This window comes from Electrona antarctica (genome assembly GCF_951216825.1).
Source record: "Electrona antarctica genome assembly, chromosome: 12".
In the NCBI taxonomy this organism is placed as follows: domain Eukaryota; kingdom Metazoa; phylum Chordata; class Actinopteri; order Myctophiformes; family Myctophidae; genus Electrona; species Electrona antarctica.
Window position 1 is genome coordinate 1,186,337 of NC_136793.1, and position 13,316 is coordinate 1,199,652.

The window sequence follows — 13,316 nt, forward strand, 5'->3', positions numbered from 1 at the left end:
AAAGAACGAACACCTGCATGAATTAAATAAAGCTGTAGGCCTCCTACCCTGTCTGTTTCCCTCTCACCTCGCTTGCCTTTCTGTCATGTCCACGCACGCACGCACGCACCTCAAGGCTACATGACACATCACATCGCCATGAATGGAATACGTTTGTAGGCCTATAATAATTTTACCCATTCGTGCGCAGTGCACGGCGAAGGCGATCAGTGAGACTGCGCACTGCTGTGATAAGTCCTGTGGGTGAGTGATGCCTGCATGAGAGATAGGCTACCATGTCGTCAAGGTAGTCATAATCAACGTTTATGGAGTGATTTGATCATTGATGAACGAATCATAAACATATGGATGAAGGTTTGCATGTGTGCTAGTATGTGCTGGGCTGGTGACGCACGTCGCGGCCCCGTCCTCCCGACCCCCGAAAATGTTCAGATATTTTTTTTTATCTGAACTGTCAAAGCAGTAAATGGTGAATGATTAAGCCCCTTACGCCTATAGCCTGCTACAATTGCAAATAGGCAAGCTGTATGATTGTCATTGTCACTTGGAAATAAAGGCGTGCAGTCCATGTGCCTTTTTTTTTATAATATCACAGTGATTCTATAGGCATCTGATGTCACGCAAATGCCGCATGCGATGCGCTCCCAAATCATCTCACAAGTGCACTCGCATAACAAGGCCAGTAAAGCACTGTTTGATTAAGCACAAACTAATACATTGTAAACATTTTATATTGTTTTTAATTGCGCGATTTTAATTACTTGTAAAGTTGGAAATATCTCTTTTTCTTTTACATGTATATACATAGTTTTATATTAACATTTTAGGAGTGAAAACATATGTTTAGATGCCTGTGACAGCGTGTCAGCAGTTCAGACAATGCTGCTCCGCTGTTCTACGACAGAAAAACAGGTGAGGACAAAGCGTACGACAGCTCCCGACCAGACGTGATTTTTGTCCTGGCTCAAGTTCAAATTCATGCTTTGGCGCAAATCGTAAATGCCGAAAATTGTTTCGGCGTACACCCATATTTTGGCGTACGCACGGTTGATAAATGAGGGCCTAACATTACACCTAGCTACATGTCTAAGCATTTATTTCATATTTACATGTCGATTTCAGCTCTGACACTTATATTCCAGACATGCTCTAGTATGTGAAGAGTCTGCCTGAGTGAACGCCGGTAGCTCCATTTCCTCGATGGACAATATTTGGATAACTGATGCCAAAACACACATTGTGAGAAATTCTGGGGAAAAAAAAGCTGAAAAAATAAACCCCTTCAGCACCAAAAAATAATGGCAGTTATGCATCAAAGACTGCTTTAAACCCCCTAAAAAAGCCTTGGCCAAGTGTGTACAGTCACTGGCGGAACTACTTTGGGCCGGGCCGGGGGGTGGACCGCACGACCGGGCCTCGCCTCGCCGAACCTGACTCCCAACCCCCCCGGGGAAAAACATTATACATTTACGCAAACAGTTGCTGAGATTGAGCAGGCTGAGAGAGGAGTTATGTGTGTGAGGATCTGATCACAGTCACAGATAGAGGAAGTGTTATATTTGGCCTATTATTTATGGTATATATTATTGACCGCGTCTTTGTCACAGTCTCAGTCACAGACATTGCGCACACATGCTGGAGAGAGAGAGAGAGAGACTGAGAGAGAGAGATAGAGAGAGAGAGACAGACAGACAGAGAGAGAGAGGACGTGCTGCGTGTTAAAAAATAAATAGGCTACTCATCTTTTTACTCCGCCCCTGTGTACAGTATTATTTCCAGAGCGGGTTACACATGTGTGGTTTACACATTGGGAGACGTCAGTGCGGCCAATGCAGAGGTCAGTCTGGATTACTGTTGTTGGCCTCGTCTAGTGCTATTGTGTGAACCTCGGGCCAGCTCAGCACGGAGACACTGCAGATGGATGGAGTCTACCAGCATGGCTCTGTACCAGCATGGAGACACTGCAGATGGATGGAGTCTACCAGCATGGCCCTGTACCAGCATGGAGACACTGCAGATGGATGGAGTCTACCAGCATGGCTCTGTACCAGCATGGAGACACTGCAGATGGATGGAGTCTACCAGCATGGCCCTGTACCAGCATGGAGACACTGCAGATGGATGGAGTCTACCAGCATGGCCCTGTACCAGCATGGAGACACTGCAGATGGATGGAGTCTACCAGCATGGCCCTGTACCAGCATGGAGACACTGCAGATGGATGGAGTCTACCAGCATGGCTCTGTACCAGCATGGAGACACTGCAGATGGATGGAGTCTACCAGCATGGCTCTGTACCAGCATGGAGACACTGCAGATGGATGTAGTCTACCAGCATGGCTCTGTACCAGCATGGAGACACTGCAGATGGATGGAGTCTACCAGCATGGCCCTGTACCAGCATGGAGACACTGCAGATGGATGGAGTCTACCAGCATGGCCCTGTACCAGCATGGAGACACTGCAGATGGATGGAGTCTACCAGCATGGCCCTGTACCAGCATGGAGACACTGCAGATGGATGGAGTCTACCAGCATGGCTCTGTACCAGCATGGAGACACTGCAGATGGATGGAGTCTACCAGCATGGCTCTGTACCAGCATGGAGACACTGCAGATGGATGGAGTCTACCAGCATGGCTCTGTACCAGCATGGAGACACTGCAGATGGATGGAGTCTAGCAGCATGGCTCTGTACCAGCATGGAGACACTGCAGATGGATGGAGTCTACCAGCATGGCCCTGTACCAGCATGGCTCTGTACCAGCATGGCTCTGTACCAGCATGGCCCTGTACCAGCATGGAGACACTGCAGATGGATGGAGTCTACCAGCATGGCCCTGTACCAGCATGGAGACACTGCAGATGGATGGAGTCTACCAGCATGGCCCTGTACCAGCACGGAGACACTGCAGATGGATGGAGTCTACCAGCATGGAGACACTGCAGATGGATGGAGTCTACCAGCATGGCTCTGTACCAGCATGGAGACACTGCAGATGGATGGAGTCTACCAGCATGGCCCTGTACCAGCATGGAGACACTGCAGATGGATGGAGTCTACCAGCATGGCTCTGTACCAGCATGGAGACACTGCAGATGGATGGAGTCTACCAGCATGGCTCTGTACCAGCATGGTCCTGTACCAGCATGGCTCTGTACCAGCATGGTCATGTACCAGCATGGCTCTGTACCAGCATGGTCATGTACCAGCATGGCTCTGTACCAGCATGGTCATGTACCAGCATGGCTCTGTACCAGCATGGCTCTGTACCAGCATGGTCCTGTACCAGCATGGTCCTGTACCAGCATGGTCCTGTACCAGCATGGCTCTGTACCAGCATGGTCCTGTACCAGCATGGTCCTGTACCAGCATGGCTCTGTACCAGCATGGCCCTGTACCAGCATGGCCCTGTACCAGCATGGCTCTGTACCAGCATGGTCCTGTACCAGCATGGCCCTGTACCAGCATGGCCCTGTACCAGCATGGCCCTGTACCAGCATGGCCCTGTACCAGCATGGCTCTGTACCAGCATGGCTCTGTACCAGCATGGCCCTGTACCAGCATGGCCCTGTACCAGCATGGCTCTGTACCAGCATGGCTCTGTACCAGCATGGTCCTGTACCAGCATGGCCCTGTACCAGCATGGCTCTGTACCAGCATGGTCCTGTACCAGCATGGTCCTGTACCAGCATGGCCCTGTACCAGCATGGCTCTGTACCAGCATGGCTCTGTACCAGCATGGCTCTGTACCAGCATGGCTCTGTACCAGCATGGCTCTGTACCAGCATGGCTCTGTACCAGCATGGCCCTGTACCAGCATGGCTCTGTACCAGCATGGCCCTGTACCAGCATGGCTCTGTACCAGCATGGTCCTGTACCAGCATGGCTCTGTACCAGCATGGCCCTGTACCAGCATGGCTCTGTACCAGCATGGCTCTGTACCAGCATGGCTCTGTACCAGCATGGCCCTGTACCAGCATGGCCCTGTACCAGCATGGCTCTGTACCAGCATGGCTCTGTACCAGCATGGCTCTGTACCAGCATGGCTCTGTACCAGCATGGCCCTGTACCAGCATGGCTCTGTACCAGCATGGCTCTGTACCAGCATGGCTCTGTACCAGCATGGCTCTGTACCAGCATGGCCCTGTACCAGCATGGCTCTGTACCAGCATGGCTCTGTACCAGCATGGCTCTGTACCAGCATGGCTCTGTACCAGCATGGCTCTGTACCAGCATGGCCCTGTACCAGCATGGCTCTGTACCAGCATGGCCCTGTACCAGCATGGCTCTGTACCAGCATGGCCCTGTACCAGCATGGCTCTGTACCAGCATGGCTCTGTACCAGCATGGCCCTGTACCAGCATGGCTCTGTACCAGCATGGCTCTGTACCAGCATGGCCCTGTACCAGCATGGCTCTGTACCAGCATGGCTCTGTACCAGCATGGCCCTGTACCAGCATGGCTCTGTACCAGCATGGCTCTGTACCAGCATGGCCCTGTACCAGCATGGCTCTGTACCAGCATGGCTCTGTACCAGCATGGCCCTGTACCAGCATGGCTCTGTACCAGCATGGCCCTGTACCAGCATGGCTCTGTACCAGCATGGCTCTGTACCAGCATGGCCCTGTACCAGCATGGCCCTGTACCAGCATGGCTCTGTACCAGCATGGCCCTGTACCAGCATGGCTCTGTACCAGCATGGCCCTGTACCAGCATGGCTCTGTACCAGCATGGCTCTGTACCAGCATGGCCCTGTACCAGCATGGCTCTGTACCAGCATGGCTCTGTACCAGCATGGTCCTGTACCAGCATGGTCCTGTACCAGCATGGCTCTGTACCAGCATGGCCCTGTACCAGCATGGTCCTGTACCAGCATGGTCCTGTACCAGCATGGTCCTGTACCAGCATGGTCCTGTACCAGCATGGCTCTGTACCAGCATGGTCCTGTACCAGCATGGTCCTGTACCAGCATGGCTCTGTACCAGCATGGCCCTGTACCAGCATGGTCCTGTACCAGCATGGTCCTGTACCAGCATGGTCCTGTACCAGCATGGTCCTGTACCAGCATGGCTCTGTACCAGCATGCAGCGTTGCAGTGGTGGAAAAAAGTACTCAATTGTTTTACTTAAGTAAAAGTACCAATACTGCAACTTAGAACTACTTTGTTACAAGTTAAAGTACGGAATTGAAAATGTACTTGAGTAAAAGTACAAAAGTATCGGCATCAAAATGTACTTAAGGGGGCACGGTGGCACAGTTGGTAGTGCTGTCGCCTCACAGCTAGAAGGTCCTGGGTTCGATTCCCGCTCGGGGCGCTGTGGGTGCTGGCGGCGTGTTTCCTCCTCCGCGTCATCAGTGCCCATACCCGAGGCGGGGTTGGCGAAAGAACCTTTCTGTGTGGAGTTTGCATGTTCTCCCCGTGTCCCCTAGGGAAGGTACCCTCACATGTTCTCCCCGTGTCCCCTAGGGTAGGTACCCTCACATGTTCTCCCCGTGTCCCCTAGGGTAGGTACCCTCACAAAAACATGCAGTAATCGTGGTCTCTAAACTGCCTCCCCCTGGCCAGCCGGGGCGCCTGACGGAGGGGAAATGAACTGGTTGGAATAACGTGTTCCTTCCACGCGCTACGTCCAACCAGGGAAACTCCCCCCTGTCAGGTGTAAAGGAGCAACTTGGACACTCAGGCATGAAGGAAGCATGAGTTCAAGTCCGTTGCTCTCCCCATGTCCCCCATATATGGGGACTAGGTTGGCGGAGGGTGTGTAGAGCCCAGGATCACATTAGATAATTGACACAGGGGTGAAAAATGGGTTACAAAATCTTGGGATAAAAATTATTAAAAAAAAAAGAAAAATGTACTTAAAGGACCACTTCACCACTTTTCAACTTCTCTTCCTATAATTGGTCCTAACTAATGTTCATGATAAAATACCACAATTTTTTCCTACTCAGTCTGTGTCTCATAGGAAGGCTGTGGGCAGTTCAGAAACCCGTCCACCAGTGACATCATCGATGGTGATTCCAAGCTAATAGAAACGGCAGGCTTTCTTTTCCTGAAAAGTTGCAATGCAAAAGTTGAAGCCATCGTTCTCACGATCATAAAAATCTAAATATATTTTAAAACAAATGTTTTAAAAAAAATCTACCTAATGATGATGTCACTGGTGGACGGATGTCCGAACTGCCCAAAGCCCTCCTATGAGACACAGACTGAGTAGGAAAAAATGGTGGTGTTTTATCATGAACATTAGTGAGGACCAATTATATGAAGACATGTTGAAAAGTGGTGAAGTGGTCCTTTAAAGTACTAAAAGTAAAAGTACTCATATTGCAGAATGTCCCATTTCACAAGTTCAGAATGTGTACAAAGTCTATTGAAAATAGCAGATCTACAAGCTCACAATGTGTTGCAACGCGACGCATTGTGAGCTTGTAGATCGGCTATTTTCAAATGGCCAAAATGTATAGGGTTGAAGTGGTTAATGTATGTTTTCTAATCAAAATTAAAATCGCCAAAGTAACTACAGTAGTAACTAAAGTTTTAAAATAATTGTAGTGAAGTAAAAGTACACATTTTGGCTCTGAGATGTAGTGGAGTAGAAGTACAAGTACTGGAAATTGGAATTACTCAAGTAAAGTACAAATACCTCAAAAGTGTCCTTAAGTACAGTACTTAAGTAAAAGTACTTAGTTACTTTCCACCACTGCAGCGCTGTCAGCTCAAAAGCAAGGCTCAAAATCACACGGTTTGGTCTGCGTTGCTCGTGTTACATTTCAACTATGCTGGAGAGACGTAAGCATATGAACCCTAGTGTCCCAATTCTCCATAACATGCAGACCGCGGCCATCTTACCATATGAGTTAAGGGCAAGGTGCTACCTATAGGTGCAACTTCCAATGGCAGCCCATTCATCCAAACAGAAAAGTCCTGTCTGATTGTAATTAAACAATGTCAAACTCACCGACATTGCAGCTGTGCGGAAAGCTTGAATTATTCTCTTTCTATCCTCAAAGTGTTTGTTTCATAAAAGTCCACTGCAGACATGTTGTTATGAGCTACTTTGTGTCCTTACTCTTCTTCTTCTTCTTCTTCTTTGGGGGTTTTAGGGCGGGTTGCTACCTGGTTAAGGTGTATACCGCCACCTACTGTACCGGAGTGTAGTCCAACTCCATTCACCTTACTCCTTATATGTTATAGTCTAGTGTCCTTACTCCTTGCAGGCGATTATTTTTCTAAGTGCTGGAGTTTGGGAGTGCTCGTTAGACACCACTCAACTGCCACCTGTTTTGAATGATCACATAATGAGGAGGCAGCAGGACTGCTTTACTGAAAACGAGTGCTTCCAAACTGTGATGGAAACATGGCCGCCGTGTCTGCACATGGGCAATAGGGTCTGTGCATAACTATAGTAGCGGAGTTCTCAAAGTATGTTTGTACTAGTCAAATAATTAAGATTTTATGGAAAATGTTTCTGAACAATGTTTTTGTTTGACGTATTGAGAGATAGGCTGTTTTCACTTTGCAACACGCTGGCTTTTAACCCATTAAAAGGACGATTCTACAAATGCCTTCTGAAAAACCCATGTTTATATGTCAGTGGTTCTCAAATATCCCAGAAAAAAACCCCCAGAAGCAAAGATTTGACTTAAAAACGTTCACTCTGAAAGAATATATAATATATAATATAATATATATCAAAGATTTGCGCCACATTTTCAAGATTTTTCAAAAATAGCAGACCTACAAGCTATGAGCTTGTAGGTCTGCTATTTTTCAATAGCTAAAGTATAACATAATGCTTAAAACACCGAAAGGGGTTCCCGCCCAGAATGGGTTAAGGAATCCAAATAACTGAAATCAGCCATTGGAACTGAGAACTTCAATCTATGCATTTATCCACAAGTAATACTCTTAAAAAGTCCATTAAACCAATATTTGTACTGTGTTTATATTGTACAAAAAATAAAATGTCTGTGTACAGAGTCGTCGCAGAGCCCATTTTGAGGAAAATGCAAGGCTGTCATTTCGTCATCTGAATGGTGACAGTGATGAGCCTTCCGTGACCACGAGAAGCCATAGCAATTTGCTAACCAATCTGGCTGACGCCAGCGCACAGTAAGCAATAAGTGAGCGTAAGCGTCTATCAAGATATCTCCAGAACAATAGAGTGACGCTCCTGCCAGGGACCCATCCTGCACAACTGGCCATATTTAGACCACTGATGGTTTATATATGGTGAGCCAAACATCAAGTTAGACTCCTGTCAGATGCGGTGTGGCGTGCGGGGGTGTGGCGTGCGGGGGCGGCAACTGTGCTACTATTGTGTTTCCTGCAGTGGTGGATAGTAACTAAGTACTTTACTCAAGTACTATTTTAGGCGAATGTGGCTCAAGAGGTAGAGCAGGTCGTCCAATGATCCATGGGTCGGCGGTTCAAATCCCAGCTCCTCCTGTCTACATGTCGAAGTGTCCTTGGGCAAGACACTGAACCCCAAATTGCTCCCGATGTGCTGGTTGGTACCTTGCATGGCTTCCGCCGCAATCGGTGTATGAATGTGTGTGTGAATGTAATGCACAATCTATGTAAAGCGCCTTGGATAAAGGTGCTATATATATTTTTTTACTTAACTTTACTTGAAGGTATATAGGGTAAGTGATATTGTTTTGGTGGAGGCCGCTAGCCTCTCCTATATACAGGTTTAATGTGTGTCTTTAGTTCGATGTTTGTTTAATAAACGCCGTTGACAATGAAGGGAAAACGTACGTCATTTTGTAACTCATCTCGCCATATTGTCTCTTTATTGTTAATGGCATTTAATGTTTGTGTTTGCACCGTTTGTTTCACATCACCACTACATCCCCTAATCAACATGAGTTAGACTTTAATATATTAGCGCCCCTCACTTCACACAGGTGTGATTTTGTTATGTTAAAGCTCTATTTTCAGACAGTATCAGTAGCCAATCATATCATTGCTATAAAGGGTTTGTCCCTCCAGCTTTTTAACTGAATTATTCCATTCACGAGATGTCTCGTGTTTATAGGTACTAAACCCACGAGAAGACAAGATGTATTGATTACTATTAATCCAGACTAGCTTCTCTTATATTTAACACTTTCAGGGGCCTTAGATTAATCTATCCATCCTGTCTAGGCTGCCGGGATCAATATATAAGTATTCATTTTGGATTTAAAAAAAAAAGTTATACCAAGTAGCCAATCTGCTGATTAGGCTGGTTGCTGTATAGCCTACCCGATCAGCGATCACCAGGGGGCAGCGACTACACACACACACACACACACACACACACACACACACACACACACACACACACACACACACACACACACACACACACACACACACACACACACACACACACACACACACACACACACACACACACACACACACACACACACACACACACACACACACACACACACACACACACACACACACTATATATATTCTATATAATGCTGCGCATATATATTTATACCCAGCATAATGTTTGGGAAGGCTAAGCCTTGCCTAGCCTTACACACCCGCCGCCTATGCACATATATATTATTTTATTTTGTAATGGTGAAATGGGTACTTTGGTACTGTGAGAATGTTTTGATGCCAATACTTTTGTACTTTTACTTGTAGTAAGAATAGAGGTATTTTACTTAAGTTGTAACAAAATATTTCTACAGTATAATGTAGTATTGCTACTCTTACTTAAAGTAAAACAAATATATATATATATATATATAAAAAAGGGAAATCTGAAAACAACCACCGCCTATTGCACACTACTGGCCAAGTTGTTACCACCAGTCGTATATATAGCTTAATGGTAAGCCAAACCTAAAGTTAAGACTCAGACTCGTGACCGGTGGTGGTGCAGTGTGTGGGTGTGTGGCACTGGAAGAGCTCTACTATTGTGTATTGGTGTGCAGTCTTTATTCAAATGACTGAGGGGCTGCCATTGGATTTTTTTGAATTTTCGTTTTTGCTATAAAGGGTTTGTCCCTCCAGCTTTTTAACTGAATTATTCCATTCACGAGATGTCTCGTGTTTATAGGTACTAAACCCACGAGAAGACAAGATGTATTGATTACTATTAATCCAGACTAGCTTCTCTTATATTTAACACTTTCAGGGGCCTTAGATTAATCTATCCATCCTGTCTAGGCTGCCGGGATCAATATATAAGTATTCATTTTGGATTTAAAAAAAAAAGTTATACCAAGTAGCCAATCTGCTGATTAGGCTGGTTGCTGTATAGCCTACCCGATCAGCGATCACCAGGGGGCAGCGACTACACACACACACACACACACACACACACACACACACACACACACACACACACACACACACACACACACACACACACACACACACACACACACACACACACACACACACACACACACACACACACACACACACACACACACACACACACACACACACACACACACACACACACACACACTATATATATTCTATATAATGCTGCGCATATATATTTATACCCAGCATAATGTTTGGGAAGGCTAAGCCTTGCCTAGCCTTACACACCCGCCGCCTATGCACATATATATTATTTTATTTTGTAATGGTGAAATGGGTACTTTGGTACTGTGAGAATGTTTTGATGCCAATACTTTTGTACTTTTACTTGTAGTAAGAATAGAGGTATTTTACTTAAGTTGTAACAAAATATTTCTACAGTATAATGTAGTATTGCTACTCTTACTTAAAGTAAAACAAATATATATATATATATATATAAAAAAGGGAAATCTGAAAACAACCACCGCCTATTGCACACTACTGGCCAAGTTGTTACCACCAGTCGTATATATAGCTTAATGGTAAGCCAAACCTAAAGTTAAGACTCAGACTCGTGACCGGTGGTGGTGCAGTGTGTGGGTGTGTGGCACTGGAAGAGCTCTACTATTGTGTATTGGTGTGCAGTCTTTATTCAAATGACTGAGGGGCTGCCATTGGATTTTTTTGAATTTTCGTTTTTTGTCATGTCATATGAAAGCAGGGAATCATAGCTTCAAATTGACATATTGGTTGTTCAGTTTGACCCACCAGTTTTGGAGATATGGCTTATAGAGTAATGTCTTGCAGAGAAACAGCGAGTTGAGAAAACAGGCTTGAAAGGTTCACTTCTGTGGACTCTAACATTACACCTAGCTACATGTTTAAGCATTTATTTCATATTTACATGTCTTCTGTGGTCTCTAACATTACACCTAGCTACATGTTTAAGCATTTATTTCATATTTACATGTCTTCTGTGGTCTCTAACATTACACCTAGCTACATGTTTAAGCATTGATTTCATATTTACATGTCGATTTCAGCTCTGACACTTATTTCAGACATGCTCTAGTATGTGAAGAGGCTGCCTGTGATATTAACTCATTAAAAAAAAGAAGAAAAAAAAAGCTTTTTCTCCTCTGGTGAAGCTGGAAAGCTGGAATTTGCGCAATGGCAGTCTCTCAGTCAAATCTGGTCACAAATCATGACATCCAAATGACACTCACCTCCAGTCCAGGAGGGCCAGCTGGCCCCGGTGACCCCTCATCAGCCTGGGAGGAGAACAACAATGGCCAATGGTCAGGGACAGTTCATTTAGACCTACAGTAGATTCTACAAGAAGGCTTCTAAATCAGTTTTCTGAAAACACCTATGTTTCTATGTCAGTGGTGCTCAACCTTTTTCATGTCAAGAAGGACCCCCAGAATTATCTGTATTTGGCCGCCGAAAATATGTTGTTCCAGGGACCTCCCCAGAAAAGCAAACATGCGAGTTAAAAACGTTCGCTCTGAAAGAATATATATTCAAAAGATTTGCGCCACATTTTCACGATTTTTCAAAAATAGCAGATCTACAAGCTCATAGCGCGGCACTCGGTGCCGCGCTATGAGCTGAAGTATAACATACAGTAATGCTTAAAACACCAAAAGGGGTTCCCGCCCAATGGGTTAAAGATGGATAAATGCAGAGGACACATTCTACCAACAGTACAGCATGTGTAAATACCGTACACTGGTGCATAGCGCAGTGGTTCACTAAAGATTTTGTTCCTGTCAAGGACCCCGACAATAGAGCGTCTCAGTCCCGCCCCCTTTCATGACGACGCCAGGCCCAGCCCCGCCCCCTTTCATGACGACGCCAGGCCCAGGAAATGAATCCCAATGCAAACAAATATTTGGTGTAGATAGAAAAAAGGATGAGCTTGATTGGCTATTTTCAGCGAAGATATTTGGTGTAGATGAAAACAAATCCACACCCGTGTGAAGTGAGGGAACATTCTTATCATCGTAACATAAATATTTCGTAGACATAAATTCTCCATTCACTGTCAATGGGAATTTAATGTGTAAGATGAAAATCTACCTTCGAAAAAGGAGGGGGACTCTGATCAATGAAGTGTAGTCAGAAAAAGTGCTTGAAATGTAAAATAAGGTGAACGATGCAAATGCCTATTGGAATGAGTATCTGCAGCATCAGCATCACTCAGCATCACTCCCAATCTTCCGCCGTAGTATGAAGACCCACCTTTTCAGACTCCATCATGGCCCATAGCACTTGCCCTACCCCCCTTAGATAGCACTTCTTAGACTTAGATAGCATTTGAAACAGACTTATGTCATGTAGACAGCACTATAATTGCATTGTATGTAGTCATAGCACATCGAAGTACATATGTATAGCATAGTATAGTATACATGTATAGTTTTATATGTATAGCTTCATTATATAGATATTCCACTGTTACATTCTTAGCTTACGGTACGCATGTTTCATGATAAATACTTTTTATGTGATGTATTCCCATGCTTTTTTGTTCTTGCTTAATGTAAATCGCTCTGGATTAAGAGCGTCTGCTAAATGCCTAAATTGTAAATTGTATCGTCAGTAGGGCTGTGAATCTTTGGGTGTCCCACGATTCGATTCGATTCGGATTCTTGGGGTCACGATTCGATTCAAAATCGATTCTCAATCCAAAAACGTTTTTTTTTTAATTCAAAAGCATTTTTTTTGTATTCAAAATGATTCTCTATTCAAAATGATTCTCGATTCAATACATAGGATTTCATCACAATCTACTCCAGTCTTGAACTGAAGTGACTACCGTAACTTGAAAATGACTGAAGACATGATGTTTACTGTGATTAGGTTAAGCTTACATTTCATATCACAGACACCATGTAGTGAAAACTCCTGTAACTGTAACAAAAAAAATGGAAATTATGAATCAATTTTGAATCGTTCATAACGGGAATCACGATTCTA

The 13,316-nt window shown here is 45.1% G+C and overlaps 1 protein-coding gene across 1 annotated transcript in view; it reads right to left on the bottom strand.

The window, feature by feature from the left end:
- Positions 1-13,316, bottom strand: part of LOC306933678 (uncharacterized protein) — a gene marked incomplete at its 5' end in the record, with an annotated part of 149,248 nt that overhangs the window by 106,600 nt on the left and 29,332 nt on the right. Inside the window, one exon of the mRNA XM_079515988.1 lies at positions 11,561-11,605. Coding sequence (XP_079372114.1) covers positions 11,561-11,605 — 45 coding nt within the window. The remainder of the gene's footprint in view (positions 1-11,560; positions 11,606-13,316) is intronic.